General features: G+C 59.0%; 7 protein-coding genes across 7 annotated transcripts; 2 read left to right on the top strand and 5 right to left on the bottom strand.

The window, feature by feature from the left end:
• Positions 1–530: 530 nt before the first annotated feature.
• CcaverHIS019_0403390 (uncharacterized protein) lies at positions 531–3,133 on the top strand (the record flags this gene model as incomplete). Its single annotated transcript, XM_060600163.1, has 12 exons — positions 531–544; positions 716–787; positions 834–871; positions 931–1,090; positions 1,124–1,217; positions 1,251–1,590; positions 1,623–1,886; positions 1,923–2,337; positions 2,373–2,633; positions 2,665–2,740; positions 2,831–2,944; positions 2,981–3,133. The coding sequence occupies 12 exons, from the start codon at positions 531–533 to the stop codon at positions 3,131–3,133; spliced, it is 2,001 nt and encodes a 666-aa protein (XP_060456784.1).
• Positions 3,134–5,648: 2,515 nt separating this feature from the next.
• On the bottom strand, positions 5,649–8,853 carry CDC5 (uncharacterized protein; the record flags this gene model as incomplete). The annotated part of the gene is made up of 6 exons (XM_060600162.1): positions 5,649–6,367; positions 6,402–7,354; positions 7,389–7,490; positions 7,526–7,860; positions 8,265–8,369; positions 8,428–8,853. The coding sequence occupies 6 exons, from the start codon at positions 8,851–8,853 to the stop codon at positions 5,649–5,651; spliced, it is 2,640 nt and encodes an 879-aa protein (XP_060456783.1).
• A 516-nt stretch (positions 8,854–9,369) lies between these two features.
• On the bottom strand, positions 9,370–13,235 carry CcaverHIS019_0403370 (uncharacterized protein; the record flags this gene model as incomplete). The annotated part of the gene is made up of 2 exons (XM_060600161.1): positions 9,370–12,010; positions 12,052–13,235. 2 exons carry the CDS (start codon positions 13,233–13,235, stop codon positions 9,370–9,372), a joined length of 3,825 nt encoding a protein of 1,274 aa, XP_060456782.1.
• A 3,291-nt stretch (positions 13,236–16,526) lies between these two features.
• Positions 16,527–18,453, bottom strand: CcaverHIS019_0403360 (uncharacterized protein; the record flags this gene model as incomplete). The annotated part of the gene is made up of 8 exons (XM_060600160.1): positions 16,527–16,670; positions 16,718–16,776; positions 16,812–17,241; positions 17,286–17,384; positions 17,422–17,560; positions 17,596–17,783; positions 17,843–17,899; positions 18,079–18,453. The coding sequence occupies 8 exons, from the start codon at positions 18,451–18,453 to the stop codon at positions 16,527–16,529; spliced, it is 1,491 nt and encodes a 496-aa protein (XP_060456781.1).
• A 744-nt stretch (positions 18,454–19,197) lies between these two features.
• CcaverHIS019_0403350 (uncharacterized protein) lies at positions 19,198–22,489 on the top strand (the record flags this gene model as incomplete). The annotated part of the gene is made up of 3 exons (XM_060600159.1): positions 19,198–19,407; positions 19,439–19,849; positions 19,883–22,489. The coding sequence occupies 3 exons, from the start codon at positions 19,198–19,200 to the stop codon at positions 22,487–22,489; spliced, it is 3,228 nt and encodes a 1,075-aa protein (XP_060456780.1).
• Positions 22,490–22,795: 306 nt separating this feature from the next.
• On the bottom strand, positions 22,796–25,082 carry PEX5 (uncharacterized protein; the record flags this gene model as incomplete). The annotated part of the gene is made up of 3 exons (XM_060600158.1): positions 22,796–23,932; positions 24,006–24,725; positions 24,987–25,082. 3 exons carry the CDS (start codon positions 25,080–25,082, stop codon positions 22,796–22,798), a joined length of 1,953 nt encoding a protein of 650 aa, XP_060456779.1.
• A 437-nt stretch (positions 25,083–25,519) lies between these two features.
• CcaverHIS019_0403330 (uncharacterized protein) lies at positions 25,520–26,623 on the bottom strand (the record flags this gene model as incomplete). The annotated part of the gene is made up of 3 exons (XM_060600157.1): positions 25,520–25,743; positions 25,868–26,201; positions 26,297–26,623. 3 exons carry the CDS (start codon positions 26,621–26,623, stop codon positions 25,520–25,522), a joined length of 885 nt encoding a protein of 294 aa, XP_060456778.1.
• Positions 26,624–26,635: the final 12 nt, after the last annotated feature.

Genomic DNA, 26,635 nt, shown 5'->3' with positions numbered 1-26,635 from the left:
CCTCGACACTCGATACCACGACCCGAGACACCCGCACCAGGACAACCCTATGAGGACAGCCCCACTTGTGAAACGCAACCGTCATCACAACATGCCACACGCACAACGCCACACACCACCCAACCATTCCCAGCACATTACCATTCCCCGCAGCGCACTGCGCCATCATTTCCACATTCACCGGCCTCGCCAATTCATTGTATTCTTTGTATTGTTGACACATGTTCATTGTCATAGCGGAGTGCGCGTGGGGGCCCAGGTTGAGGTTGACTGCGTTGTTGACCTGCAATCTCACTGACGAAAAGGAGGGGTTCACTGGAGGGAGGAGGAGCTGAAAGCCCAACGTGACCGTCTCTCAAGTCATCAGACAGGAGACGGCAAATCAAAGTCCATCCGACGATCCGACCGATGTTCGTGGCTAGCCTAATATTGTGCTTATCCGATCGATCTCAGTCAATGATCACCGCCACATCCACCACGTGGTCATGCCATCAAGTCAAGGTACTATCGGCTTATTCCGACATATGCCGATGTCTCGCGCGAGGTTCGCGTGGCCGGGCGGGTCATGGTTTGTGCTCACCGTAGGTTGCCGAATTGCCGATGACGCACATGGTAACACAGTTGACATTCATGTCAGACTCGAGATAGTGGGCACTGACTCGATCCCCAGCTCGTTTGTAACTCAGTCCCATGCGTCAACACCGGCTTATAACAGCGACGACGTGATCCACGCAACTCCCAAGAGACAACTTGGCTCCAAACCCGCCCTGAATACAGATATACAGATGTAAGCTCACTCGATAGATAATTTCGCGGGCTAACGCGATTCCCAGCGAGATGCCGCCCTCAAACCACAACCAGACCTTCCAGCGTAAGGAAACACGCCGGGCGCATACTGACATATTGTGTTTGCATACGGCACGCTGGCAGTGCCCGCCATCCTTGCGCGGGTGCTTGGACGCCCGATCGACGACCTGTCGTTCCAGGACGCGGTCCTGCAAGGATACACGCGGCACAACGTCCGCGGGGAGGACTATCCCGCAATCATCAATGAGAAGGCACTGCACGCACTTATCGGCAATGATATCAAGTATGTGTTCGTGTTGCAGGGCTGACGTTGCAGTCAGCTGAGCAAGGACGACCTTAGCACGCGCGGGACGGTCATCGCCGGACTCAAGCCCAAGGACATACAGCTGCTCGATGTCTTTGAGGGAGATGTAGGTGCCGAGGTCAGGCTGACTGACGTTCAGGAGTACTGGCGCATCTCTGCCAAGATGACAACCTTCGGTACCAAGCACACCCAGGACCAAGTGTCTCTCGATCGGGAGGAGTCGGCGACAGGCTCGACCGTCGCCCAAGTCTACGTCTGGAGCGCCCCGGTACTCCGCCTCGAGCCCAAGATCTGGAGCTTTGCTGAGTTTGTGCGCGACAAAGCGGAGGCGTGGGCGACTCTCAACGACCACGAGTTCACTGCGGTTGAGGCGTCGCGTACCTTGGCAGTCGACGAGCATGGCCTTGTGGGCAAGACTGTCCAGGGATTCCCGGACTTTGGCCACGGCATGAAGAAGCACTGGGGTTTTGATCCCAAGTGTGAGTATACAGCAGGAGGAGGCTGACGACAGATACCAACCTCAACCACGGCTCTTATGGCACTCCTCCACTTGTCGTCTTCGAGGCTAAGGAGAAACTCGCGCGCAAGATGGACCTCGCTATCGACCGCTACATGCGCCGCGAGTTGGAGCCAACGATTGAAGAGATCAGAAAGCAGCTGGCGCCGATGATTAACGCGACAGCAGAGGAAGTCGTCCTCGTCCCCAACACCACGCATGGTGTCAACACTATCTCGGTCAACATTGACTGGAAGGATGGTGACGTGATCGTCGTGTGTGAGTTGCCGCAGTTTAGAAACACACTGACCACAGACGCCACGACATATAACGCCGTGTCCCAGACCGTGAAGTGTATCTGTGACCGCAACCCCGGCGTCAAGCTCGAGATCATTCTGGTTGACTTGCCGTGCTACCACTCCGAGATCATCGAAAACACAGAGGCCGTATTTGCAAAGTATAACAAGCCTACTGGTAAGACCCGCGGCGGAAGCGAGCCAGCCGTCGCGACTGGTGTGAATGACAAGGAGCGCGTGCGCCTCGTCGTCGTCGACTCGATCGCGTCCATGCCGGGGATCGAGTACCCGTGGGAGAGAATCACGCAATTGTGCCACAATTACGGCGTTCTCTCGCTTGTGGACGCAGCCCACTCGTTCGGCCAGCACCACGTCGACGTCCAGAAATCCGACCCCGACTTTTTCATCTCCAACTGCCACAAATGGCTCATGACGTGCGTCTAGTTTGGTGCTATTTACTGACTCAAAGCTTCCGAGGCGGTGCTATCATGTACGTCGCCAAGCGCAACCAGTGCCTCGTTCGCTCTTCGTTCCCGACGGGCCACTACTACGAGTCGGAACGGTATCCCACCACCGGCTACGACCACCCCTGGGTGTTTGCGAAGCAATATAGCTGGAACGGGACCACCGACTTTACGTCGTACCTCACAATCCCCGAGGCAATCAATTTCCGCCAGGACATTGGCGGCGAGGACCGTATCATTGCCTACAACCACTCGCTTGCCGTCGCGTGAGTTTTCTCTATTCGTCACTAATAGCAGTGGCGGAAAGCGCCTTGCAAAGCGCTGGGGTACCCGCTTCATGGACAATGACAAGGGCGAGCTCACGGCGTGCATGGTGAGAATGACACGGTTGCAACACTCAGGTTACTTGAATCGCAACTGCAATTCAATTAAATGAGTAGTAGTTGGAGCTAACGCACCCCAGTCCAACGTCGAGCTCCCCAACTTCCCGATAGCGAAGGATGGAAATGATGCTGTCAAGATGAACCGCTTCATCGAGAACGCGCTACTGTTTGACTATAACGCTTACGCGGCGCCCGTGAGTCTCCTGGTCTGGACTGATTTGACGTTGCAGTTTTACTACAACAACGCGTGGTGGGCGCGATTCTCTGCCCAGGTCTGGCTCGAGCTCGAGGACTTTGACTACCTCGCAGACTGCTTTGAGAAGATTGGGAAGAGGCTAGATGCTGGTGAACATCTCTTGCCCTTCGACACGAACCGAGAGTAGAACACTTTTGGTAAGATATCGAGTGAGTATGCAACTCGTTAAATCTGGGACCGGGCTGCCAGTAGCGCCAGTGGGTGGGCTCTGATAGTCTTTTTTAAAAAAATATGGCTGGAGGGTCTCTGTGCTCCTGACATACGGCCGGGCCCCCATCATGGATAAGAGGCGGGTTGACCCAGCGGCAGAGGAGCGAGGGAGACGTGTAAGAGTGGCTGATAAATGCATTGAACAGTTGGTCTCTGTATTTGTCGTGAACCGCACCTGTGCCACACGCCGGGGGGGCCGAAGGATACAAGTGACGGCCGCTTATGGGGGTATGGACTTGTGGGAGAGGGCGCAAGGATGACGAGAGACAAGGGACAGGCTTGATCGGAGAAACACCGGATCTAAGCAATTACTCGTGGGCTGGGTAGGCGCATGATCCATCGTTGAACAAGTCTACAATGGATAAAGTGGCTTAAATGGGACAGTCAAGGGGCGCACGGCGGGCGAAATGCAATCAAAGAAATAGTGAGCACTATGGAAGTGTGCCCGTGGGAACGTGACACTACAACCTGTGTGGCAGGAGACGTGTGGCGGCTATATGGATCATAGGTATGTCTAGCGTCCAGAACCGCCCAGGGGAGCTGGAGGATGGTGTGTCATAACTCTATTCCAAGACGGTCTTTTCTCTTGGTCTGCCATGTTCTCCTCTCTCCCCATCCTCCGGGGTCCCACCGTGTCACCTTCACTCGGGCGTCGCAGTCTACGAGACCAGGACCGACGGCACAAATTTGTGTGGACAGTCATACAAAGGACAGCATAGCCTATTCCCCGTGCGTTTCCAATGATGGACCAAGCTTCATTTATGACCGGTCCGCCACACTCGCGGTCCTGCTGCGGTTCGTAGCGCTCGTGCCTTACATGTACAAGCCACTCAAACGCTTCAGAGCATACACTTTGCAGATCGTAAAAAATATCTAACAATAACAAAAATAAGGCTCACACCAAGCCGTACACGTGCTGGCCAGGCTACCTTGTAGACGAATGTCGAATTAGTGTGGAGGTTGGCGAACCGCTCGTGCTCCTGAGATGCTCACCTTCGACGCTAACGCCGAAGATCGCGCCGTTCTCGCCACAGGACGCGACTCCAGCCCTGCGGCCTGGAGACGCGCTGCGGGCCCATGTACTACGAGCGGGTATGGCCTCCTTTATTTCTGATGGCATCGAGGAGACACTGTGGCATTGCGTTGACCCACTTGTCGATGAATTATTTTGGCATCTCAAACCAAATGCCCCGGGCAATCTCGAACAACTGACATGAGTTGCAGTGGAGTATTGGGATAAGGTTGATACGCCTCTTGAGCCCGGCTCGTCCCAGATTTGCTCGATGGCATTTAAATCGGTGGAATTGGGCAGATGCAGTGTCTCGGGCAGGTTGTGCTTGGAGCATGGAGGGTTTCAGGTCCTACCCAGATCCGAGCTCCAATTCTGTTCATCCACCTCTCTACTATCGACCACGTCGTGTCCCGTTCACCACAGCGCCACATTCGCCTAACTTCACCCACCCAGGTAGTACCTAGCCCGACGTTGCCAATGGAAATGACCTAATTGACGATTGACATGGGCAACCTCTGTCGGGTTGGTGGATGGAGCCAGGCTATGGAAAGGTGGTGCCGGGACCGTGACCGGCTCCTACTGCACGTCCTCGTCGTCAATGGTGTTTATAAATGTCAAGTCGAGGCGTACAGTAGCGTAGTCGTAAGCATGGAAGTGAACCGGGAAGAAGCTTAATCTGTCTCTCCAACGCCTGGGCCTGTGGCACTGCCTCTCCTTTCCGATTCTAAGCGCCGCGATCCCCGTCCTGAACGATATAGTCGACAGATGCCACTACCGCGGCGTACGGGACAGTTAATCTCGCAGAGACGAGAGGGTCAAGTATGTCCCATTTTGCGGAGGTTGCCTCGGCGGCGCGTGTGGTTCCGGACCATCATCCTAACTGACACGCACACCCGGTTCTTGGCTTCAACAACGTCAGCGCTTCACCGATAGACAGGAACCAATGTCTCGCGCGATAGACTGTCCCCGGCATTCCGGATTTAGCCTTTCCCAGGCTAGTCTTAGTGTTCTGCGTTCCATCTCGCCAGTCGATGTGTGTTGTCTCCATGTTGCAACGGAAGCGGTCTCATGACCTAGGCTAAGCTGTCTGACAAGCTTACTCGGTGAACGTCAGAGGCAAGCGAGCAAAACAATGTGGTTCCTTCCCAGCTGCTTTCTTCCTGAGCACCGGTAGACCATGAAGTTTTTAACCCGGATTACTTAAATCCAATGAAATATTAATAGATGTTTTGTGTAGTTGGCGTCGTGTACGGCAAAGGTGCTAAAACGGCCGCGGGAGGACAGGTGTGGCAGACCGGCTGAGGTGAGACTCACTCCAGACGAGCAGGTTCCCCAGAACTCTGCATGGGCATGAAACGAGAATGCAGCGCACATCCACTGTCTAAGAATGCATGATCCTAGGAATAGTACAACGAACAAGTTACCCGCGGATGGGCTGACGCGTCTCGCGTTGCCGCTCACGCTCGCGCGGTTCCCTGTCCCTGTCCCTCTCCCTCTCTCTTTCCTTTTCCTGCACGCGCGCGGCCGTCGCACCCATGCCTCCGTGCGCGCGCATGCGAGCAAGTAGCGACCGCGCATACTCGAGCTTGGTGACGTAGCGGTCGAGTTTGGCCCGCTCGCGCTCGCCGTCGCCCTGTCGCTGGAGGATGGAGGCAAGCGTCCAGCAGTGTCTGGCGTAGTTCTTGTCAATGATGGTCACAACGAGGCCGTCAGAGGAGAGGATGAGCTTGGTGTGGTCGTAGAAGTTGAACTGGAGGATCCCGTTAGAGAGGCGGAAGAGGATGACGTTCTTTGTCCGCAGGTACTTCTCCACATAGACGAGGTCGCGCTTGCGCTCGGCATCCTCCCACGTGTACTCGTACGTTCCGCATAACCGCGCCAGCATGTAGCCCTCGAACTTGTGAAGGAGGAAGATCTTGTTGGTGAGCCCTTCGGGGGCTGTGGACATGGCGAACGAGTCACGTCGCCGCCCGTCAATGTACTCGGCGTGCTTCTTGGCCGGCGCAAGTGCGAGAGAGGACGAGTCGTTGAAGTGCACAGACACTGTACCGTCGCTCATCGTAAAGCCCATGCCGTACTTTGCGCAGTAGTCGAGCCACGATACGACGAACACCTTGGGTGGCTCCACACTCACGCCGTCTGCTGTCAGCTTGAGTCGGACCACTGGCCTCACCTGGAATACGGCATCCACCGTGGCTCTTGTACGCTGCCAGCGCCTCAGTAAGGTTGTGCTCGAGACGGTCATACCCGTTTCCGCGTGTCGGGAGCTTGAGCACAGGAAGGGATGATGAAGGCTGTTGCAGCATCGCCTCACCAAAGGCCTTTCTTGGAGCTTCCTTGTCAGAGCCCTTGTCTGATTCGGCGATCCGCAACCTCGCCATCTCGGAGACGATGCGCGCCTTCTGCTGCGCGAGTTCGCGGTCGCGCACAGGGCGCCGTGGTGTCGCAGGCCCAGGATCGACGCCCTCGTCTTCCTCCTCCTCGACATCCTCCGCGACGTTGTCCATCACTGGTGGGCGGGACAATGGTCCAGGACCAGCCAGGGCGGTCGGAACACGCACGGCTGTCCCCCGGCGCACAGGACTGAGGGTGCTCGCCGCCCCAGCCTCGGTTAGCTTGCGAAGCAGCGTGCTGTTCCTGGTACCCGCTGGTGCCTGCACGAGCGGCTGGCGCGCCGAGTTGAGGAGCGCCGAGATCGGGCTCCCTGGCTGCACGGCGGCCTTGAAGTCGCGCTCCTGTGCGAGAATGGATGGGCCGAGAGCGTCGACGCGTGGAGGGTGGGGAGGGGTAGTGCTCTCGGGCTGTCCGGTAGCGCGCCGGTGGACGTTGTCAAAGTTACGTCTGCTCTGGGCGGCGGTGATGTGAGAGAAATCGGGAGACGAGTCGTTGGACGATACAGGAACGTGGGAGGGGAAGGGGCCGTCGAGGAACCACTGATGCTGCAGGATCTCTTCGAGAGTTGGCCGCTCCTGCGGGTCGGTGTTGAGGATGGACATGATCAGGTTCTGGGCCGAGGCGGAGATCTCCTTGTCCTCGGGGAACTCGTATCTGTTCTCGCGGATGCGGCGGTAAATGGCCTTCACTTCCTTTGTCTGGAATGGGGGCTTGCCAATGAGAAGCGTGTAGCTATCGTCAGATTCGCCACAGACACTATACGCACAGGATCACACCGACTGACCACACGTCGACCTCAAACGAGTGACCGTTGGCTGTGTCGAACAGCACCTCGGGTGCAATGTAGTTGGGCGTCCCGCAGATCGTCCTGCTGTCAGCTCAAATCCGTACAGCTCAACTCACTTCTTGCGATCGCCTGGGTTCTCAATTAGGGCGGCGAGACCAAAGTCGCCGACCTTGACGTTCATGTTCCTATCGAGGAAGAGGTTGCCGAGCTTGAGGTCACGGTGGATGACGTTTGTGTCCTGCATATACTGGCAGGCACCAATGAGCTGGACGAGATAGAATCGGGCCTCGGCCTCCGTGTAGCGCTTGCGTCTCCGGAGCAAGTCCATGAGTGATCCGTGGTCGCACAACTCAAGCACCATGTACACGTTCTCGCCGTCCTCAAAGCACTCGTCAAACCGCACAATGTTGGGATGCTTGAGCATCTGATGGAGCTTGATCTCGGCCCAGAGCTGTAAGGGCGATCAAAGGTCGGAGTCGACGGAGGGTTGGGGTGAGTGGTTGCGGGATGCGCGTTTCGGCGGCGACGTTGTTCGACGATGATGGGCCCAAGGATGAGCGACGAGAGCACAGCGCCAATTGCACGACCGATGCCACCAAGAACGAAGCGGGGGATGGGGACGGGGATTTTGAAGCGGCGTCGAGCGCCAGTGTTGCGGTAGCGAGGCATGAGGGATGGATGGGAAACAGGAGGGGAGGCGATGATGAGAGATGGTTCGATGGCGGAAGAGAAGACGGAGTCACGAGTATTTGTACGTGTGAATCAGTGGCGTGTTTATGGTACGAGTCGATGAGGTAGTCCAGAACGAGAAGAATGTCAGCTCGATCTCACATGACCAGATCCATTCAAACATACCTTGGTCTTGTTGCGCTTCGTCTTAATGTTGCTCTTGTTGACGACCTTGACAGCCTTGTGGTCATGCTCGTCATCAACGATCTCGTAAACCCGCGCAAACCCGCCCTGCGGTCAGTGTCCGAGCGCAAAAACAATTTGCCCAACAGAACACAAAGATACTCACCTCACCGAGGAAGCCGATGCGGCGGTACGAGGCGCCCTTCTCGCGGTCGACGATCACCGTTGGCGGCCGCGTGTGTTCCCGCTTCTTCGGATCTGGGTCCTTGTCTCTAGCTGCCCGTGCCTCGTCAGCCTTGGCCTTGGCCTCGGCTTCACGTTTCTCGGTTTCACGTTTCTCGACCTCACGCCGTCGCTCGCGCTCCCTCATCTCGCGATCCTGGGCCTCACGCTTAGGAACGTCTCGGCGGTACGGGTCCGCGCTGTATGGGTCGTCGCGGCCATAGGGGTGCTCGCGTTTCTTGATCATTGGTGAGGTGGGCTGGTAGCGCTCGTTGGGGAAGGGGACCGAGGGATGCGAGCCTGTACCTGTTGTGTTCGTAGAGGTGGCGAGGAGGGGCGTGGTGCGGGCACGCAACAATTCGGTGCCCATAGTGATGGTGGGCGCAGCAAGAGAACGGTGAGATGTATCTCGCGACGTTGAGATGTGGATTCAAAGTTAGAGGACTAGTTGTGGATGTTGGTGTTGTTGTTTAGGTACAAAGTGAGTGAACAAGGGAAGGAGGGTACAGGAGGGAGGAAGGGGCGAGAGAGGAGACAGGAGGGGTTAGTTGGGGTTGTGGTCTGGTGTGCTTGGGCAATGTTGTGGGCCTTACATTTGATCCCGTAAAGTCATTCGCGTGGTCGTCATAGATGGCTGGTCACAACGTCAGCCAGGCACCTATCACCTGACTCGTAGATGACTTGTTACGGCACCCAGCGGCTCCTTGCCCACCATAGTACCATCGTCCATGCATACACCACTAATCCTACATTTATTTTCGTCCGATGATTGAGTTCCACAAGTTAATGGCTCATATGCAAAATTGTGATGACCTTCTGTGCGTTTGGTTGGTTTGTAAGAGGAAGAAGAGAGGAGATACAGGACAGATGAGATGGGGCTGAACAGCTAATCGCGGCCCTTGGCCTTGAGCCGGCTGAGCATGTTCGAGAGAGTGCTGATCTGGCCCTTGAGCTTAGGCTTGTTGGGCATCTCGGGCGAAATAGCTGTGCCGTTGGTGGGTGTGTTGCCGTTGGTCGTGGCCAGCGAGGCTGTCGACGACTGGGTGGGGAGAGGAGGCTTGGCAGCCGTGGGGGTGGGGGTTGAGGCGTTCGAAAACGAGGAAGGGGGAATCGAAATGGGTCCCAGCGCTGCCGACGACGCCCAGTGGAACTCGCCCATGGGCGCGGGCGCAGACTTGGTAGGGTTGAATTCGCCACGCGGGCGCGCTTCGCGCCAAGGACGGTCTGTGCGGTCGCGCACCTCGTGGGTCACATGCTTGGCCTTGTCGTCCTTGCGGCCTATAGGAGGCATAGGGACCGAGCTCGTAGGTGGCGCCCACCGGCCATCGTTGCGGTCCGCGTGGTCACGCTCCAGGCGAGGCCGGGGCGGCCCCGCAAGGGGCGACCCGCCGCGATTGACAGACGGCCCACGCAGATGGCTTGGGCGACCAAAGGCGCCCATGGGGTCCAAGCCGTTCGCTAACGCCGCCGCCGCAAGAGTGGCCTGGCGATGACGGGTCGAGTCTTCGGTTGCGCCCCGACGAGACGACGACGTAGAAGGACGCCACTCCTTGTTCTTCTCCGTATCACGAAGCTCACGCTCACGAGCTGGCCGACGCCAGTCGTCCTCGTCTGCGCCGCCACCCATCGAGCTGGTAGCGCTCGATGTGGCAGTGTTCGCAGAGACGACCGAACTCGTGGCCGTTGCCGTCTGGCGGTTAATATTAGGGCGAGACAGCGTGTCTTTGTCCTTGCTCTGCTGTAGCTTGGCCGGAGCAGACCAGCCGCCGTTGGTTCCCGCGTCCCTGTCCGCCACCCGGCGGGCTAATGCCTCTAACTGCGGATTGCCCTTGGATGCCGCGAGGAAGTCCTTCCACTTTGACTTGCGCCCAGCAGCAGCCTCTCGAGGGTCCATACCGAGTGGCGGGAAGTCCTGGATGCGGTGAGGGTCAAACGGCTTCTTGACCGACAGGTCGCGCGCCAAGTCCTGGGAAGCAGTGACGAGCTCGGCCAGTAAAGCCTCACGACGAGACTTGTCCTCGGGGTCCTCCTTTGCTGCTAAGGCTGCTTGAGCCGCCTTGCCCTTGCGCACGCCGCGCTTACGGCGCTTCTGGTTCTGCCCTGAGCCATCGTCCTCTGGCTTGTCAAGGTCGCCGAGGTCAGCAACGTCATCTCCGCCCTCGGTAGGATCCGGTGAGACGACTGTGCTCATGTCGGTAGGCGTGGGATTGTCGTCGACCGTGGTAGCGGAACAGATCTCGTCGGGCTCCAACTCTGGTGGCGTGGGACCAGGTTGCTCAACCAGTTCAGTGTGGGAAGGCAGCGATGGCAGGCTTGGGACCTCCTGAATTGTAGATATGTAATGAGGTGCCGCTGAGATGATGGCAGTGGACGAAAGTACCGGTGGAGGCGGCAGTGGCCCCGTAGGAGGAGGCTTGGGAACAGAGATCGGAACCGAAGTAGCCAGGGCCGAAGAAGCTAGAGCAGAGGCCAAAGCACTCTTCTGCGTGGGTTCGGCCGTGATGGGTGACTTAACAAACAGACCCTTGTCGGTGGCGACAGCCCTGCTGCGACTCTCGAGACGATCCACCTTGAGCCGGTGGATCGCACGGCGCCCACCGATCATTTCAGGGAGATTGCGGATCCACTGTCCGAGCTCGTGAGCGCTCACGCGGTCCTCAACTTTAATGCACAGAACGTGCTCGGCAATATACGTCGCGACCTCCTTGCCGATGCCCGTGAACTTGGTCTGAAGGAAGCCGACAGGGTGCGCAAAGTAAGCGTCAAAGTTAGGATCGCCCTCGGTAGGGTCCTTCCACGGGTTGCGATGGAAGAGCATGTTGATGAGCACGATGCCGAGAGACCACACGTCTGCAGGCGCTGGACGATACGACGGCCCGAGGTTGTTGCGACATTCGTACGCCATGTACGGCTTGGAGCCACACTCGACGTCGCCCGAGTCCTCGTCCGTGGTCGCGAGACCAAAGTCGGTGAGCTTGACCACGACCTTGCGCTTCGCCTGCGGCCCAAAGTCAGGCTTGTCGTCGCCCTCAGCCACCGTCTCGAGCTCGACAGAGTCGCAGCAGATGAAGTTCTCAGGCTTGATATCGCGATGCGAGACGCCTGCGTTGTGACAGATGGCGACCGCCTCACACATCTGCGAGAACATGGACGCGATAAGACGGAGACGACGAGTAGTGAGTAGTGTGTTGGCCGAAAACGACGAGAGGAGTGAGGGTGTGGGAGGCGTGGCTGCGTGTGGTGACCCCATCGACTGCGGCATGCCGTTATGGTGCGCGAAGAGGAGCGATGCAGGGGACCCGCTGAACTGGGACGAACCAAAGCCAACGTTGGGAGAGAAAGCGTTGGGCGAGTTGTACGAGTTGGCGAGGCCAGAGAAGAGCTGCGACGAGGAGAATGGGATAGACGAAGACGAAAGCCGCGAAGAGGACATGATGTCCATGCCGTTGTCAAGGTGCTGACCGCCGATCAATCTCGAGTGCGCTGGAGGCGGCGAAGCGTCGCGCGAGCGTTCCAACCAGTAGAATCTGGAGTTAGCTAACCGCTTGGCCTAGTGCCAGCAACTCACAAGTCTTCCCCAGGACAGAGCTCAAGCATGAGGAACAGCCAGTTCTTGGTCTGGAGCGTCTCGTGTAGCGTGACAATGTTCGGGTGAATGGGAAGCAAGAGGTGTATTGTTGCCTCAAACAGCTGCGTCTCGAGCTGCTCTTCCTCGAGGTCGTGCTTGGAGAGGCACTTGAGGGCGAACTCGCGTTTCCTACGCCCGCGCTCGCGGACGAGATACACGACTGCGTACGAGCCGGAGCCGAGGCGTCGTATGACCTCGTAGGAACGCTTCGAGGTATCGGTCTGCTGGCGGGGAACGCCGATCTTGCTACCGTCGCGGCGGAGTGGCACACCGTCGTCACTCCCGCTGATATCCAGGCGGCCGGTGGCGGGCTTGATGACGTCGCCCTCGAATTCGAGGCCTTCACCAAATACAGCGCCGGGGCGAAGCACATCTGTTACGCCGACCTCAGACTCGGCAGTCCAGCTCCTGTTGTGTTCGTCGTCGTCAAACGAGAACGAGTCAGTGGACTCGTCGGCGTCAAGCATGATGCCGCCGGTGGGGGCGCACCAGTCCTCGTCTCCACCATCCATGTTGTCTAACCCCGGTGCTACCGGAGCCCACTCCTCGGCAAGATTGGCACGAGGTGTAGTTGCCTTGCTGGGCGTCCCGGAGCCGGAGTGTTCCGCCGGGAGGGTGGCTTTGCGCCCATGAGGGGTCCTGGACCGCGAGCGCGAGGACAAGGAGATTGAGACGACAGCAGCCGAGTTCCGCCGGGATCGTGGAGGGAACTCGCCCGCTAGGACATGTGGCGAGTCCGTGAAGCGGGGACTCGCGGGCTCAAAGGCGGGGAGAAACGGCCCCTGGAGGACATGTTCTCCTGCGCCCAGCGATGGGGAGAGGATGGGGACCGCAGCGCCAGCCTTGGGAAGGTAGAAGTGTGAATTCATGGGCGAGCTTGATGGCGGGAGAGACATATGGGAGCGGGGCGGGCTGAACCCGAACACGGTCATATGCGAGTGGCTCCCGTCGTCAAAGTCCAACGGCTGCTGGGCAGTGATGCTTGGGAGTCGGGAGGGTGTGGATAGTTGCACCATGTGTGCGCGTGGGGAAGAGGGCGAGTGGTCGAGCAACGTTGAGCGGCTCGGTGGCGACATGGCCGCTGGTGTCCTGGGGGACTCGAATCCCTTCGGCCGCATTGTCATGGTGGGGGGCGTCCGAAGGTGAGGAAAGAGTGTGGGGAGTTAGAAGAGGAGGGGCGGCGGGGGAGGGGGGAGGAGAAGTGGAAGGCCCACTGTCGCGGCGGACAGCAGGCTGTCGTCTTGGGGCCAGACGTTGGTGAATGGGTCGGTCAGCGGCCTGCGCAGAGCGAGGCCGAACGCACTACGCGGGACACAATGGCGTGCTTGTGGGCGCAGGCGTGTGCGTGGAAAGAGTCGGCTACTGGGCTACGTTGGTCGCAGTAGGTAGGTATCCGAGCGTCAAGAATGGAGACCCGAGTAAGCAGTGCAGTGCTGCTGGTGGCGAGATGACAAAGTGACGACAGCTTTGACGAGGAAATGTAGCGTAAGAGTGAATGTGCGGGCTAGCGTCGTAAAGTGACGAGTCAAAGTTGACGGTGATGAGTTTGGAATATAACGAGAGACGGGAATGGATCGGTGGATAGAAGAGGCGAAGGAGATCAAGGGAGGGGAGCACAGAAAGAGTCGAGTAGGCTGATGGCAGACGAGTCGAGTTTGGTGGATGTGTGGACGTGGACAATGTGTAGGATGCAAAAGACAAGGACGAACTGGCCAAGTACTGGCGAGCGGAAGTCAATGGGGTTGGCCACTGTTGCTGCTTGCTGGTTGCAGATTGGAAGGCGGAAGGGTGCGAGAGTGCAAGAGTGGAGGGCCGATATGGTACCGCGTGGTCAAGTCGACCAAGGTGCTCAAAAGGTACCCACGAGGTGATGCGGGGGAAGTACTAGATGTGGACCTGGACCTGAAGACCTGGGGCTACCCGAGTTGACAACCTTAGTTCTGTTGGGTCACGGATGAGATTGGGGGGGACCAACGAGCAAGTTGATATGCACGGTCCGCTCAGGCATGTCCTGTCAACGTCGGTGCGGATCGACTCGAAGTGGCTCGAGACCACAATTGCTTTAATGTGCCTGTGGGGGGTTGGGGGGGGGGGGGGGGGGGGGAGGGGGAGGAAGGAAGGGAAGGGGGATGACTAGACGGCTTGCTCCGATGACCGACTGTCGCCCTCTCGTGGCTGACTCCACCTGAGTCGTCGGAACTCTGGGCAGGGCCGGGTGGGTGTGATTGGATTAATGCGCCACGCCGGATATCGAGTTCCGCGGCCAGCGAGGAGGGTGTTGCGAGTGATGGAGTCGATGGGTATCAGTGATTGTGTAGTGTGAACGAGGGGTGGAAGGTGATGGTGATGATGTTGCTTTGGTGCTGTGTTGATTGATGGGTGGCAGGTTGACAGGTTGGCAGGTGGCAGGTGACTGGTGACGACGGATGAGGATTAATAGTCCATCCATTATGCTATTGTTCAAACTATAACGTATAGCTAGCTCTAGTTGGCTTGGAGTTGGATGGATGGCCATGTGCTACAGGGCAACTTCAAAAGGGAGGGGGTAGAGCACGAGGGGAACAGGGGAACAGGGGAAGGGACGGTAAGGCCAACACGAGGAGTGATGAGCGTGGGGTGAAGGCAAGGCATGAAACCAGAGGTAGCTTGGGGGGGGCTTGGGGGGGGGTGAACAAGATAGGAGGTAAGAGGGTTCCATTGGGGCATCTCAGGATCTCAGGGTTAAGCTACTGAGCTCCAACTCTTTCCTCTGCTCTTTTCCCACTTGGTCATCATCGCCGCCACTGTAAAAGCAGCACCGGACCTTGATACCAATGCTCTCTTGCCTTGCATTGCTTTGGTACCACTGTCGGAATGACAGGCATACGCCATCTCTCATCATTCCCTCTTTGTACCTCGTGTTCCAGCGTTGTCCGCCAAGTTCGCAACCTGACCCCATGTGGCAGCTTGAGCACGAGCACTTATGACGGTATTAATACTGCTGGATTCATAAATCTAATCCGACTGTGTGATCGACTCCTGATATGATCGCCTGGAGCAGGTCCGTGCATCATGTATCATACAACCGGTGGTGTTGGGGAGGGTTTGGCGGGGGGTTGGGGGGTCACAAGGCCTGCGTTTGTATTAGAGGGCTGAATAGCAGTGGGTGGCGTCTGTTAATCTATCTCGGACCAGAAGCAAGCGACATTGACCCGGGCTTGACCCCGGCCGGCGTTGATAGTCCGCGGCGGTGATGAAGAGATTGATGACGCGGCAATTTAGTACCCACAGCTATGCAACCACAAATGACCAGGCTGCACATGTCTTACCCTTGACCCGCGCACGACCGATCGCCACAAGCGGTCTGTGCGTGCCAAGAGATTAAGGTGGTGGGAGTATAATACAGATATCCACAATCTACACAATAGTAATAGGAGGATTGAGGGCTGCTAGGGTGGGGGGGAGAATGTGGAGGGGGGACAAGTGACGCGAGGGGTGTCTGACGAGCGCGTCGGCGGCATGGAACGTTCGACTGCGGACCTTGGGCCTCCGGCCTGGCGCCTCGGGACTCGTCGAGAGACTCATGACTCGAACTTCTAGGCGACTCACGACTCGGCTCTCGTCGAATCGGGGCCCGGTGGTTTCTTCTAGCAAGTTTCATCACTCTACTTCTGATCGATCGACCCACGCCTGGTGGAATGACGAGCTGACGCAGCTCATCAAAGATAAGGCTAGCTGTGAGCTGCGTGTTGTGTGCTGAGGAGATACATGTGCTTCATTTTAGGTTCTAGGATCGGGGATCGTGGTTCACGCGTGCCACATGCCACAAATCACAACATGGGTGACAGCTGCGTACTGGTATTCTATTTATTGGATGTACAAAAGCACCGCTACTGGGACCGGCACGGTTCCTGCATGGATCCAAAGAGATGGTAACGGTTGGAATTGGGAAAATTGTGGAAATTGTCGGAATTGTGGGATTGTGGGATTGTGGGATTGTGGGGTTTTTGCCACCATCCCCAGGCCAATGTATGCCAGTCAAAAGAGTTTGCCACCGCAGCCGGGGGCGCCTCGGACGGCGTACAGCGTGTGATCCATGGAGCCATGCTTGTACATATTTAGTATTGTATCGCTTGTTTGGCTCCACGTGAGGCCTGTTGTCATAGATTAGCCTATTGGCTCGGACCCTGTAGGTCCTACAGGTCCTACATGCCCTGCACATGATGCAACTGTGCAGCTTGGTTGGACCTGTTGCCCGCAGTGTCCGCAGCTCTGGGTGCACTCGTCGCCCGCTGCCCGCATCCCTGGATGCCACATGAACCAAACCACAAATGGCCCACTTCGGCACATGCCGATGCCACTAGACCACCAGGTTACAATTCTAAATGATGATGCATGAGTTATGAGTCCGTCCGAGACGAATTGCAGGTTGCTGATTAATGGCCTGCTCGCGGCTTCCTGCTCAGGTGGATAATGTTGTTCGTGAGGCAGAACGTCATGACTGCTACGCCGTAAATGCCGAGCGCAAGTGCAAACCACTTGGTCAACCCGCGCTGGTCACGGTACAGCCGGAAATAGAACTGGTGTCAGCCGCGGCTGTTTGATATCCGCCCTTGGTTAAACTCACAAACCCAGGGAGGATGAAACTGATGATTGTCGAGCCGGTCGAACCGACGAAGCTGAGTACTGTCGTCAGTGGTTAGCTCAATGAAATAGCTCACCAATGTCGAGCTCATCCACGAGGAAGGCGATCAAGTAGCCGGCGACGAGAATGCCGGTCGTGAAGCCAATGTACTTCTTCATAGGCATCTCAGCAGCTGTAGGACCGCGGACACCATCGCCAACCTTGGGCACCAGCATGTCCTGCTCGTGTCCACTGATGCCTGAGTCGGACGCGTCATCCTCGTCGTCGGACTCAGACTCGGGTTCGGGTTCCTGCGGCAGCAGCTTGTGCTTCTTGCCCTTGATAATGCCCGACGTGAGCAGGTATAGACACGAGCGACACGGCAGAGCCTGCAGAGGGTACGAGAGGCCGACGAGGAAGACGATGCCGAGACGACCGATGGCCACAACCATCGAATCGGACGGGTACATGGCCATGACGTTGGAGCTGACCTTTGAGCCAAAGGTCAGGTAACCGACAACACCGAGCTGGTATTAGCGCACCGCCGGTTGATCTCTCCTGGGATACTCACCAGCTCGTACACGGACGCGGCGGACATGATAGACGAGCCGATCACGAGGTTCATCTTGCCCTGCGAGCGGTCCTTGAGCTCGTTGTAGATAGGGAAGAGCTGTTGTCAGCTTGGTGAGGGCACCACCAAAGCTCACGTTCTGAGCGCAGGTAAACGCAAACACCTGCACCGGGAAAGACGCGAGCGTGTCCGTGCCGAAGCGGCCGAGCACAATCTCGCCGCGGTTCGGGTCGGGACCCTTGATAAAGTACCAGGCCACGACGACGATGACCATGCTGTGGTGAGCCAAGATCCGGAATTAGGAGCTCACTAGATCACCGACGACAGTGCGATCTGGCTGGTGAAGCGCAGGCTGTCGAGCGTGCGCATGAAGGAAAGTGGGACGATGATAGGGAGTGTAAGTAGAAGCCAGAACGTCGGCACGAGGAGTATCGAATCCGGCTCGATGGGTGTCTTTAAGATGTGTGCGAACGTCTGGCATACTTGGGGAAGGAGCGTCTGCCGTCAGCCACCCGGGGCGAGGGATAGTCACGGAGGACCCAGCACGCGCAACTCACCTTGCAAATGATGAGGTACGATACGGACACGCCGAAGCACTTGATGGCGATAGCGAACTGATATAAGCCGAGCTCTCAGGTAACCACCGTGACGCTACGCGTGACGAGCGGTATGATGGTGATGGGGTGATGAGGTGATGGGACGCGCCTGATCCCGCCTCCTGCGTTCCGTCTCCTTCACGCGCGTTCACAGCCGCCCGTCACGCGCCCCACTCCGCCGCCGAATCGCGACTCACATCAAAGAGCCGCATGACCCAACCCTTGCCGAACGCGAGCCGCGCAACCTCGTTAAAGCTAGCCTTGCGTCCCTCGTCTCCGGGCCTCTTGCCCACGAGCTCTGCACACCGCGAGAGACACCACAGTCCAAACATGGCCGTGCAGGCGGAGACGAGGCAGGAAATGAAGCCGGGGATCAAGCCCATACTCGCAAACGCGGAGGGGAAGGCGAGCGCGCCACTCCCGATAATTGTGTTGGCGAGGTTAGAGAAGGATGATAGGATGCTAGCCCCGGGTGGGTCGGCGGCAGCGCGCGCAATGCGGTGCGCGCGCCGACGTGTACGTGGTGATTGCCTGGGCATTGGGTTGGATGTCGCGCCGTACGACGACGGCATGGAGGTGAAATGGGTGGCGCGAGTTGTGGGTTGGTTAGTAGGTGGCGGCGGGACCAGAGTGGAGGTAGGGCTTGGCACGGTTTACTTGACACGGCGCCGAATTGGAGGCGGTAACGTCGGAAATCGGAGCTGTAATGTATACACAGGCTGGGTCAAGTGGCTAGCGGGAGAAGAGTGAGGATGAGGAGAGGGAGAATGATGGCGCTGACTGATACGCGCTTAGGATGTCTTCTTTACATTAACATGTCCCGCCCGCAGGGGTTGCATGGAAGAGCTGGGCCGTCACCTTTTCTCGGCCACTCCGGGTGAGGGACGTTACCGCCAACCGCCAACCGCCCCACTTCAACTTGCGCCCCTCCCTTTCTCCTTCTTGCGAACTTGGCGGCGGCGGCCTGGACCGTGACCACTACCGATCGCATAATTTGATCCCGTAACATAACATTAAGTGGGGGTATTAATCAAGAACCCCGACACGTGGGATGGATCTAGAGAACGCGACTGACCTTGTACCTGGACCAAAAGCCAAACAAACAACAACTACGACATTCAACGTGGATCGCGACAACCGAATCAACTACTAATTCAACTAGTCGAAAGTTGCTACTGCAACACCATCCATCGACCGACCTTTGACCTTGGACATTCAACCCCCGACCATCGGCCCCACTATCCTCGACCATCTTCGACCCCACCAGACCTATCGACTCACCCGACACCGAAACAGACGCCGACTCCATCCTCACCATGAGGGAATCCTCTCCGGAAGTCGACGCACCCCAAGTCTTCGGAACACTGCACTTCCTGAAGCGCAAGACCGGCGAGACCGTCTCCCATATCCCCCTCGACGGTACGCGGCTGACCATCGGCCGTGAAAGGGAATGCGACATTCGCCTGTACTTTGAGGACGTGTCAAAGCTGCACGCCGAGATTGTCTTTGATGAGGATTCTGGACTTGTGAGTTAACCTCATATCTCGCTGACCAAAGGCTAACCTCGTCGTCCACGGTAACAATGGATTAATCTACACCCCTGCCGGCGGGGCAGGGAAGCACTATTACCCGCCCAGCGTGCTTATTTTGGGGGATACCGACACGCTCCAGATTAGGAAGAAGCTCTTCCGCTTCACCTACGGTGACATTTCGGCGAGTAGCTACCACTCGCCGGCCAAGACACCTGGTCGGCGGCTGAGCCACCGGCTGAGCATCGTGCCGCAGGGCAAGCGGTTCGCACCCTCGCCAGCTAAGAGCCGGTTAGCTACCAGAGGGCGGATGGCACACGTTGGTGCAGTCGAAGAGGAGAACGAGGACGAGCCACTCGTGTTTGACGAGCTTGTCGGTTTGGCGAATGGGGAGGATGGCGACAAGATCTACCTCGAGAAACGGGACGACGATGTGGCGGTGAGTCCTTTAGATGAGTGATGCTGACTCTAGCCGAAGAATCCGTTTATGACACCACAACCCAAGGGCCGCGCCCCGCTGCGCAACACGAGCGCCGTACCGCGCACGCGGACGATCACGTTTGTGCTGCCCGACAAGTCTCAGTTGGAGCGCCACACTCCTACTGAAAAAGACAGTGTCTCGGACGAGAACGAGATCTCAGAGGAGGAAGACATGGAAGCATTAGAGGAGGGCGGATACGAAGACGGCGACGAGGGCATTGACGACGACGTGCCAGCCCCTGCGACGCCCACGCCGTCCTCGATCCCGCTCCCCGACGTTACTCCAATGGGTGGTCCGCGGCGTCAGCTCGCCTCCCCACGCGCAGCGTACGCTACCCCAAGAGGAGCTGGCTCGGACGCCCTCCGGCGGGCATTACTCATCCGCTCGGCGCGAAAGCGGATAGAAGCCGAGACCGAGACAGTCGAGCCCGAGGTCGAGGTCATCCCGAACCACTTTGAAGGACGCCGTCGTCGCTCATCAGGCCGCACTCTGTCCCCACCCCAGCCGGACTCGGAGTCGAGCGAGGAGGACGAGGATAAGGATAACGCGCCGCTACAGTGGGTGTACGAGGACGGCCAGGGGGGACTGGACGACTCAGATTCGGACCGCGACAGTCTGGATATGGAATACTCGATTCCAGGCGCACGTATCCTCGACTTTGACGCTTCGCCTGATCCGGGCTCGCCGAGCGAGAGCGAGGGATCCGCTGAAGGGGAGGAGGGCTCCGAGTCGGGCGAGGAGTCGGACGAGCGCTCGCAAGATTACTCGGCCGACGAGCGGGAGTACGAGCACGGTTACGAAGCAGGCGACATCTCGAGTGACATAGACGACGAGGTTGACCGTTCCCTCGTCTGCTCACCAGAGGAGGTCGAGCGCTCGCCCTCGCCCGTTCTCTACACCCCGCCCGTGTACGCAGGTGCACGCATGTCGCTTGCGGGTATCGGTCCGCCCATGCGGTTCGAGGACCAGCCGAGTCCCGTAAACGAGCACCTTCCAACGGGTATGCGGATACCACCAACACCAAGTCGCTTAGGCAAGCCAGTGCGACCGTACACCCCGAAGAAGGCGGGGCCATCGAAGGCCGAAGACGCGGTAGCCGCGCCTGTCACTCCACCCCCCGCCACTACACCCGCAACCCCACCCCCCCAGACACCAGCCAAGACATCCCGTACAGGTACAGGCTTAACCCCCGCCCAACGCGCCCAACTCGCAACCCCCCTCGCTTTCCCCACCGCCCCCGCCAGTTTCCGGGACGCGCCCACGCGTCCAATCGAGACGCCCCGCCGAACGTTCTTGGACACAATTCTGAGTTCCTCGAACAATGGCGTCAAGAACACGGTATCCTTTGTCCCCGAGACGCCCAACACCGGTTTCGGGACCATGCGGAAACGTATGCCGACACCAAGAGTTGACCGTATCGTCGAAGTTGATGTCCCCACCACCCCCACGAGCGCCGAGGACGTCGCAAGGATGTTGTATCCTCAATCCCCGACTGAGCCCCAGACCCAACCCCTCCTGACCGAACCCAATATCCCTCATATCCAGCCAACCCCTCATACCCAGTCAACCCCTCATACCCAGCCAACCTCTAATACCCAGCCCACCCCCTCCCCCGGCCAACACCGCCGCCGCTCCTCCCTAGCCGGCATTCGCGACCTCCTCAAACCCAAGAAACCCACTACTTTGGGGCTGGAAGACCTGGTTGAGCCCAAGAAGAGCTCCGGGATCCGTGACATGTTCCGCGCATCCACGCCTCCACTTAACGGCGTGCGCGAGATGTTCGCCGACCGTGCAGTACCCCCGACTCCGCACATGGACCTAGCTCATGTATTCCCCCGTCCCGTTCCGCCCACTCCTCATATGGAGTTGGCGGACGTGTTCCCTGAGCCCGAACCTGAGGAGGACGAACTTGAGGAGGAGGAGCCCGGAACGCGGTCGCTCCCTGTGCGCGCGTCTCGTACGGAGCCGGCCAAGGCCGCCAAGGTCTCGATAAAGCCCAAGACCCGTGCTAAGGAACCCGAGTCCGCCCCGATCCGCAACACGCGGCGGACAGCCAAGGCATCTGAACCGCGTTCGGCACCTACACGCCGCGTGACGCGTTCCCAGACTGTCGAGCTTGAGGAGCCCGAGCCCGAGCCCGAGGTCGAGACCAAGGCTATGCGCCGCGTGACCCGCTCGCAGACGGAGGAGTTGGAGGCTGAGGCTGAGGTGGAGACCAAGTCAGCGCCCGCTCCTCGAGAGGCTGCAGAGCCCAAGTCTGTCATCTGCGAGTCCAAGTCGGCACCCACACGCCCCGACAAGCCCGCACCCACCCGCCGCTCACGGCGCGTGTTAGGCGAAGCCGAACCGGCAAAGGAACCTCCCGCCAAAGTGTCCAAACCCACTAAAGCTCCAAAGGCCGCATCCAAGCCCGCCTTACCTGCCCTGTCCACAACCAAGACGCGCAGCCGCAACGCTCCCAGTGAAGACAAGGCCAAGATCGGCAAGACAGGCGTCGGCGTCGGGAACAAGGAGAACAGCGCGACACCAGACCCAGAGCCCAAGCGCAAGACGGCGTTGCCGGTACGCGTCACGCGTAGTCGCAAGGCCAAAGTGTAAGTGGCCCAAGTAAGTGTGAGGCCAGAAGTGCCAGAAGTAATTGTATATGCACTTGTTTGTCTACTGCGAGTTTAATGCATCCAGTCTCCAGTCGTACACTAGGGATATGGTTCTACGTCGTACACTTTTCGGTTCTAGTTAGGTTGAGTTTGGGGATGAGGTTGAGGTTTAGATTGGGAGGCGGCACTGCCACGTTTCAGTTTGTTCAGTTTGGCGACGAGGAGCTGCCGCCTGTCCAGTGGCATGTGGCCCAGGCCGCATAAGTGAATGTGCTCGTGCTCGTGCTTGCTCTTGCTGTGGCGAGGTTCAAAAGTCGAACCCGGCGTTACGGAACACGCTCAGGTCGGTTCCGGGCCGCGCCTGCTCGGCGAGCTGGGGCTGGTCGAGAGCGATGAGGGATCTCCGCAGTGTCGCCCAGAGCGAGTACGCCTCGGGAGCCGTACCGCCTCCCCCGTCGTTCGGCTGAAGCGCCAGGGCGGCGAGGAAGTGTTCCGCCGCCTCGCGGTGTACGCCGATATTGAGGCATGCTACGCCGAGGTTCGCAATGGCACGTGTGAACGTAGGCTTGATCTCCAGGGCGCGGCGGTATGCATCCACCGCTTCCTCGGGATCTCCGCCGTTGGCGAGCGTCGCTCCAAGCCGATTCCAGAGGAGGTAGTCGTCGGGCTTCTCACCGAGCGCCGCAACCCAGCACGAGCGCGCCTCACCAAACTCGCCCTGCATGTAGTACAGCGTGCCGAGGCCAACTTGCACATCGGGATCGACATGCCCCGCTGAGGCGTATTGCGCCCGAGCCAGGTCTAGGTACTGGTTCGTCATGCGCTGATGCAGAGCCCACGGGTTGTCGCTGGCAATAAACTCGGACCGGCTGGGCGCTTGGCCCGCATGCGTGGGGTGCAGCGTCTCCAGGAGTTGATGGAGGGTCGTGAGAGCCGCCAGGTCGAGAGACTCGTTGACGTAGCTGATGGCCAGGTTGGTGAGGAGTTCACCTGCCACTTGGCGGGCTGCGGGGTCGTCGGCGATCGCCTTACGTCCCTCCTCGAAGGCGGCGAGGGCCTTGTCCTCCATCTCGTTCTCGGCTTGCGTGCGGCCCAGAATGGCCCATGCTGCCGCTCGAGTTACGCCAGACTGCTCGACCTCGGCAGGTGTTGCGCGACGAAGGAACGTCTCAATCATCAACGCAGAGTCTGAGAGCGAACCGCCGGCTGAGAGGAGGCGGCTCGCCTCGTTCCACGCCTGAACGGGGCTCATGACGTCAAACTTGTTCGGGTTAGCAAAGTGGTACTGGACCTGCGGCGGGAGGCCGTTTTCAGCCGTAAAGTCGCCCTCGAGGCCGGCACCCGAGCCAAACTCCATCTGATCGTCGAGGCCCGTTTGCCCAATGTCATCGCGGTTCAGGTCGCGCTCGAGAATGTCAAACGTGTCGTCCTCGTCCTCGACAAACTGAGGTCAGCTTAGTTTGTGGGGGATGCACCTCAAGGCATCCGCCTAGATCGCGCCATTGAGGTTTGCTCACCTGCGAAAACTCCTTCTCCCACTCAGCGAGCTGGTTGAGGCGCTCAGCCTCGGGCTTGAGGCTCTCCCAAACAGCATCAAGGTCGCCCTTGAAGTCGGTCTGCTCCTCAGCCTGTGGCGCCTCCTTGGGCTCCTCGACAACCTCCTCCTCCTTGACCTCCTCCTTCTCCTGTGCGGGTGCGCTCTGCGCCCGCGCATCCGCGAGCGCCTGCTCAAACGCAGCCTCCATCTTGGCGTGGTCCGGTGCCATCTGCTGCGGCTGCGAGTACATCGGCTGCAGCTGTGGCTGGTACGTCTGCAAGCCCCCGCCAAACGGGTTACCGGGCATCATCATGCCCATACCGCCCATGCCCATCATGGGGGTGTGTTGCTGCGCATAGTCCTGCGCCGGTGGCGGGGCCGCACGCCCCTTGCCTTTGCCCTGGTGAAAGGACTCTGCCCATGCGTTGTTGGCCGCTGCGGGCTGGTGCCACTGCCCCTGGGCTGGGCGGGACTGGAAACGCTCCCAGTCGGCCGACAGGTCGGGGGTCGCGCGGTGCACAGGGCCCTGTTGCACGGGGACGTGGACGGGGCCGGGCTGGCTGAGCGCCTGCGACAGGTGCGAGAGGTTGAAGGGGTGCGGTACCTGCGCTGCCTGCGCTGGACCTGCCTGTGACGGGCCTTGCAGCGGCCGGAAAGCTGCCTGCGACGACGAGCCCGCGGCGGGCGAACCCATCCGGTCCTGTCGTTAGCGAGAGATCACCGGAGATAAATCGTGGGGATGAGCTGTGCAGCTGGAATGTAGCATCGGCGTGTAGAGGGGTCATGTACACGACTCCACAGAAGACGCTCAGAAGCGAGTTTGAGGCGATGCGCCGACAGCGCATCCGGGCATAACTGGTCGTCGCCGCCCTCTTGCCGAAAGTGCAGAGCCCCATCCCCAAAATCAGGTGGGCTGGTGGCGTTCATCTTCCAATCATCCGCCCACCAAGGCCGTACTCACGCGGAAAAGCGAGTTGTCGACACCCTCACGCTTGAGGACCTGGTTGAGGGGGTTGGCACCCGCGCTGCAGTCTGCGCCGTTCATGAGCCCCTGCATGTTGAGTGAGTTAGTGTGTGATGGAGAGAAACAATAGTCTGGTTGAGTGATGACTAAGTGTGGAGTGGCAGGTGGGGATCAAGGACCCGGTCATACCGGCTAAGCCCGGTCCCAATTCCAGTCTTTCCCTCCGTTACCTCACCCAATCGGCATCACCCAGGTGGCACAGGCCCTTCTTCCGCGGCCATTGCGATTTCCGTAACATAAACCGGGAATCCAGCGCCGACCGGCACGCGGCCGAACATGAGCTCGACAGTACAAGTGGATGACTGCTGCTTATCCCAGAGGCAGCTGGACCGGAGCATGCTTGGAGCCCCGTCGCAAGGTCACCGATATCCATCCATGGTTGATCGATATCTCGACCAAGCTTTCTATAGGGAATGCCATAATCTTCTGCCAGCTTCGTCACTGCATCACAACGCGACTACATTCACTCTCTAGAATCCCCGGCTCCGCACGATCCCCGCAATACTTCGGGTCATGAGCTCGATGAACGAAATAGCAGACTCAGTCGCGCTCTCCGCCTGTCCGAGACTGCGTCGCGCCGTGGCGTACTGGCCCAGGCTGTCGCGCAGGGACGCGAGTGCAGTCGGCAGGTGGGGATTGTAACCGGGCGCGGGGGCCTTGGTGGCCGTGTCGATGGGTTGGAGGAGGTATGCCTCTTCGTGTCAGCCGATAAAAGCCAAGTAGCAGATCCCTCTTGCATCATCTGGATCTCGGCTCCCCTGCAAACGTGTAGCGGGACCAGCGAGCACAGTTCGCCTCCCAGCTCTTCACCCACTCACCAGCTTGGAGGTACGCCAGCGCCAATCCCGCCCGGTGAGAGTACCACTCAACCCCAGCGCCAGCCGGCTCACGCATCACTCCCTGCCGCCCCTTGTCCGGCTGCGCGGCATACACAGCCTCATCCGCCACACGCCACGCGTACATGAGCGGCGCGGCGGCATGCAGCCCCGGCAAGGGCAGGCGGCCACCTGTCGATCCGAGCGTCGGGGAGTGTGGGAGCGGGTCGACGACCCGGCTGATGGGGAAGGGCGGGCAGGGTACGCGGTCGAGGAGGGCGAGGAGCGGCGCGGGTAGGGGAGTCGACGAAGTGGGTGCAACGAGGAGGGCGTGAGCCTGAGGTTAGCGAGATTTGATGGAGTATAGGATGGAGAGAAGGTCAAATACCGATATGGGGGGGATTCTGTAGCGAAGAGAAAAGGTCCACTCACATCGAGGAGGTGCTCGCCGACACTTGCGCTCCACTCCAGCCGCCGCCCAAGGACTGTAACGAGGCGCTCCAGCGCGTCCCCCTTCACTCCGTTGTGCATGATCGCCCGACCCTCATCCTCCCAGGCCTGTACGAGTGCGCGCGGTGCGTCCGATGCCGCGTTGCCGCTGAACAGAGTGTCGATGACGGCCTCCCTTCCCGCGTCGTCCTGCACTTTAGAAGAAGAGGCAGGAAGAGACGCGAGTCCCGCACTCAGCGCTGCGCGAGAGAACCCCGCTTCTGGGATGAGCGGGATGGTGGCCTTGAGAATGGCAGACCGGAGGGACATGGTTGGACAGAG

This window comes from Cutaneotrichosporon cavernicola (assembly GCF_030864355.1).
Source record: "Cutaneotrichosporon cavernicola HIS019 DNA, chromosome: 4".
In the NCBI taxonomy this organism is placed as follows: domain Eukaryota; kingdom Fungi; phylum Basidiomycota; class Tremellomycetes; order Trichosporonales; family Trichosporonaceae; genus Cutaneotrichosporon; species Cutaneotrichosporon cavernicola.
The sequence above is the reverse complement of the archived record's forward strand: the minus strand, read 5'-3'. Positions and strand labels throughout refer to the sequence as shown.